General features: G+C 38.2%; 2 protein-coding genes across 2 annotated transcripts in view; one reads left to right on the top strand and one right to left on the bottom strand.

Moving 5' to 3' along the window:
• Positions 1-5,000, bottom strand: part of psmc6 (proteasome 26S subunit, ATPase 6) — a 270,786-nt gene that overhangs the window by 130,505 nt on the left and 135,281 nt on the right. The gene's annotated exons all lie outside the window — the stretch shown is intronic.
• Positions 2,074-3,021, top strand: LOC108257690 (fatty acid-binding protein, brain). Its single transcript, XM_017455627.3, has 4 exons — positions 2,074-2,202; positions 2,285-2,457; positions 2,632-2,733; positions 2,812-3,021. The coding sequence occupies exons 1-4, from the start codon at positions 2,133-2,135 to the stop codon at positions 2,860-2,862; spliced, it is 396 nt and encodes a 131-aa protein (XP_017311116.1). The 5' UTR covers positions 2,074-2,132; the 3' UTR covers positions 2,863-3,021.

Here is a 5,000-nt window from a genome sequence, read left to right on the forward strand (position 1 = left end):
CTGCCGCCTGATAAATTGGACTACTTGTTTCCTGTTGATTATTTATGGAGTGTCATTAATAAAGTTTTATGCTCATGTGATGATGCCTTTGTGATGTTTTCTGGGACTTTTTCATTCAGTGACAAAAATGTTTTGTATTTTTGTGAATGTATATCACATTAAATGCAGCTCTTTTTTTGATAAACTTCAGCTATTTTGAATTTTATTCAGTTTTTTTTGTGTGAATTTTCTTCTCACAGTTTCTATTCAAATATAAAGCAAATTGCTGAAAATGTTTGAATACAAAATGCAAAGCATCGTGAGTGTACCTCACTTTTTGAAGAATGGAGAAGCAGACAAGCAGGTACCTGAAGGCATTCCTGTGTTTCGACACCACGTACCCTCGCCCATGCGTCCCGACTGGAGTCGATCAGGTCCCGAGCACGGTTCTCCGTCCTGATCCACAGTTATCTAGGGGTTTTTTTCAGTTGTCCTTGATGGACTTCTTGTTTGTGGCACCTCTGAGACTTTACACACTGCAGAGAAAAGTGCTTTGAACAATCCAACGCCAACAGGTCTTTAAGGTCATGTGCAATTTATGATTAGTTGTTGGGAAATCATTCAACCTTTACAGAAATACATTTGCTGAAATGATTTCTCTAATATTAGCGATATGTTGAACTAGTTCAGTTGCTTTGCAGCACATGTTCATCAGAACACATTCCTATTAAATTTCCCACACAAGAAGGTGAGTCAGTATCATCTCTATTTTAATAACCTTTTACGCATTTACTTCATTTTTATCAAAGTCGTCTCAGCATGTTATATTCTGCCTTGTGTTAATTGCTTTTGTTTTATTAAAAAGAATTATGTAAGTGATTTATGAAGTACATGACTTCTGAAATTAATTCAAACTGGAGGAAAAATGTCTATGGTTTATTTAAGGAAATATTCCTGAGCAGTGACAAATAAAAAATACTTTAAATACAAAAATTGGATAATATTTCCTATATTTGTTTTTATATACACTGTTCAGCCATAACATTAAAACCACTGACTGACAGGTGACGTGAATTACGTGGATTATCTGGTTACGATGACACCTTTCAAGGAGTGGGATACATTAGTCCCCCATGAACAGTCAGTTCTTGAAGGTGATGTGTTGGAAGCAGGAAAATGGGTGAGCGTAAGGGTCTGAGCGATGAAAGGACTGGGTCAGAGCATCTAAAAAATGGCAGGTCTTGTGGGGTGTTCCCGGTATGCAGTGGTTAGTACCTACCAAAAGTGGTCCAAGGAAGGACAACTGGTGAACTCCTACAGAGGGCACATGAGCATCAGAACTGGACCATGGAGCAATGGAAGAAGGTGGCCTGGTCTGATGAATCAGGTTTTCTTTTGCATCATGTGGAGGCCGGGTGTGTGTGCGATGCTTATCTCAGGAAGAGACGGCACCAGGATGCACTATGGGAAGAAGGCGAGCCGGTGGATGCACTGTGATGCTCTAGGCAATGTTCTGCTGGGAAACCTTGGGTCCTGCATTCATGTGGATGTTACTTTGACATGTACCACCAACATTGTTGCAGACTGAGTACACCCCTTCATGTCAATGGTGTTCCCAAATAGCAGTGGTTTCTTTCAGCAGGACAATGCTCCCTGAGACACTGTAAAAATCGTTCAGGAACAGTTTGAGGAATATGACAGAGAGTTCAAGGTGTTGACTCGGCCTCAAAATTCCCCAGATCTCAATCTGACCTATCATCTGTGGGATGTGCAGGACAATGATCCATGGAGGCCCCACCTCATAACTTACAGGACTTAAAGGATCTGCTGCTAACATCTTGGTGTCAGATCCCACAGCACACCTTCAGAGGTCTTGTGGTGTCCATATCTTTTTCTGCACAAGATATTTTCTTTTTTTGACCAGTAAAGAATAGAAAATAATCCATCATATTAAAATGTTTTAACGTATATAAATGTGTTCCTAAATCATATCCAAATATATTTCCATAAACAAATCAAGAATGTGGGAAAGGCTCATCTTTTCTCCAACCCGTTGGGTATAAATACCTCCTCACTGTGCAGGTCTCTGTGGAGGTCACTGTGTAATCAGGGTGTATTCTCAAGAGACATTAGTTTAATACTATATTATTAACATGGAAGCCTTCTTTGCGAGCTGGAAAGTTGTCAAATTTGAACACCTTGACGATTACCTGAAAGCAATTGGTAAGTGTTTTTGTACTTTATATTATGTGCTGTGATGTCATATGTAGATTAAAAACATTTGTCCCTATATGTACTTTTACAGGTCTTAATGATGAATTCATAAGCTTTGCAACTGTAATCAAACCAGTCTTCACCTTTTCCCAAGAGGACGACATTGTGGTGCTTAAAACACAAACCGTCATCAAAGAGAGCGAAATCAGGTTCAGACTCGGTGAAGAGTTCGATCAAGTCACCAGTGATGGCAGGGTTTGCAAAGTAAGAAAATTCATTCTTAAACATTTTATTGTCAGAGTTTGGAAGAGTGAATGTATAATCCTGTGAGTACAGAGATGCTCTTATATGAGAACTTGTAATCTGATGTGAAGTGTATTAGACATCTCGGCTTAGTTTTACGTTGTCAGATAACCACAGCCCTGTTTTTTTTTTTAGACTGTTATAACCCTGGATGGAGACAAACTCATCCAGGTGCAGAAGTGGGACAGTAAAGAGGCCACAGAAGTTCGAGAGATCCAGGATGGGAAATTGATCATGGTGAGAAAATGTTCACTTGTGAATAAGACCGAGGCTCTTTAAAGTGGACATTAATGTCATTTTTGTTTTATTTTACAGACATTGACATGCGATGAAGTCACAGCAGTAATTATATGCGAGAAGGTGTAAGATTTGGACAATTTTCCAGCTCATTCCTCACCTCTTTATCACTGACCTGCAGCAAGGGAACGTCCTTCAAAAAAGAAAAGCAAGAAGAAGGAAAGCTGCAAACAGATGCATGAAACCTGATCATTATAAAACAGATTCAATAAAGAATTTAGGAAAATATATCAAGTTTCTGTTATTTATTGATCAATAAGTCATCGTGATTTTAGATTACAGAGCAATGCACTAATTGTAATTACTGTACACCATGGTGCTGCTTTATTCTGTATCCTGATTGGTCAGAAGGTCAGAATTACTCCAACAGTAGCGCAGCTACAAATCACAGGTTTATATTAATGCACTTGTTTTAATTTTATTGTTTCTATAGTAACAGATCAAATAAAAAGTATGGGGTAAAATTCTTAAATAAAGAAAGAAATTGTACACAACAAAATCATTAGTGTTAACTTTCCAAGGACAATGTAAAATACAGAGTGTTGGCGTTATTTAACGTTATATGTCATTGAAATAGCCCTGCCGGTGTTCTCTATAACAAGGTGATGGTGTTAAGTTTGAGCATTCTTTTCAAATGAACCCAAACTGCCATAAATCAAGGCCACACCTCCATGTATTGCTCAGGGTCATCTGCGTTCTAACAGATCTGTCACGTGAAGGTGACGAAAGCTCAGGTAAAAGTTATCATACGCTCTAGCTACATGACAGACTCAACAAAAATGGAATATTCATAGTTAAAACAAGATTTAATTAGGAACAAGTTAAAAATAAACGCAAAAAAGTTGAAATATGGCCAGAAAATAGTGAAAAAAAGAAACAGGCCAAGTGGACTCAAAGTTGATGCTAGCAAGGACTCAATGCCATTCAATCTTGGTGCCTCCTGTGCTAAACTCCTTTGATTCTTGGAGATCTAGTTGACCGGGACAATGGTTATTGGAATTTGATACTACTATTCATTCAGATGATGAACATTGTACTCTCACCAACTGTAACACAGGGTATGACATAATTTTGAAGCATTTAATTTTTGACCATCCAGAAAGACATCTGATTCCGAAGCATCATCTGATGATTTATTATCCTAGGTGTATTAGGAAAATAGGTTCACAAATTCATACGTGGTGTATGAGATTTGAAGGCAAACACAATTTCTTCAAGAAGTCTGTAAAGAATTTTTAAAACATAGCAAAAACTCTGGTGAAGAAACATCAGAATCAGTTGGCTTTTCATGAGGAAAGTTTTTATTTTAAAAGATTTGGGTGAAATACTATGGAACTGAATACCAAGTTGGAATGTATGTTTGTTCTGCTGTTGAAAATGAAATGCCTGTTGTTGTTTTTTTTTTATAAGATAGTCAATATTATTTTGAAGGATGAGCAAGCATTCCTTTTGAATAGTAAGATTACTACAATGTATTGTGATGAGCATGGGAATGCATTCTGTATTGAGGAGGTAGATGATGTTTTTAGTGTCATTTGGGTAGCTGATTTGATATATTTCAGACCATCTACCAGGGGCAGTGGTGGCTTGGTGGTTAAGGCTGTGGGTTACTGATCACAAGGTTGGGGGTTCAAGCCCTTGCAATGTCAAGCTCCCACTGTTGGGCCCTTAACCCTCTCTGCTCCAGGCAGTTTTCATATGACGATGATGAGAGAAGTTATATTGTAGAGTGCAATGACTTAACTGTAAGTTTGACAAGTCCTAAATGTGCAGGGTTGAATGTGTTGGAAATATGGTGAACCTGAATAAAGTGTTTTTGCATCATTTTCTGCCATTTGTAATTTGTGGTTGTGAGCAGCTCCAGAGTATTACCACATGCTGAAGTGTCCTTGGGAAAGACACTGAACCCCATGTTGCTCCCGATGGCAAGCTAGCACCTTGCATGGCAGCTGTGCTACCATTGGTGTGTATGTGTTCGTGTGTGTTTGTGTGTGTGTAGAACCGCTAAGGCTAAAAAAGCGCTATGTAAGTGTAGACCATTTACCATTTAACACCCAAGAGTGCTATTATTAATCAGTATTTCAACACTCCCTGTTGAAATTCACACTATAGGTGTTGGTGTAAAAGAAAATGTTACTCTTTAACACTGAACATTGACACTAAAACCAGTGTAGTGTGAATACAGTGTTAAGTGTTACATATGGTTA

This window comes from Ictalurus punctatus, chromosome 25 (assembly GCF_001660625.3).
Source record: "Ictalurus punctatus breed USDA103 chromosome 25, Coco_2.0, whole genome shotgun sequence".
NCBI classification, from domain to species: Eukaryota; Metazoa; Chordata; class Actinopteri; order Siluriformes; family Ictaluridae; genus Ictalurus; species Ictalurus punctatus.

What these genes read in the sequence shown, in the direction of transcription:
- LOC108257690 (XM_017455627.3), top strand. Translation starts at nt 2,133, where the DNA reads ATGGAAGCCTTCTTTGCGAGCTGGAAAGTTGTCAAATTTGAACACCTT. An exon ending in CGATTACCTGAAAGCAATTG is followed by an intron (nt 2,203 to 2,284) that starts GTAAGTGTTTTT and finishes GTACTTTTACAG; the next exon opens with GTCTTAATGATGAATTCATA. An exon ending in AGGATGGGAAATTGATCATG is followed by an intron (nt 2,734 to 2,811) that starts GTGAGAAAATGT and finishes TTTATTTTACAG; the next exon opens with ACATTGACATGCGATGAAGT.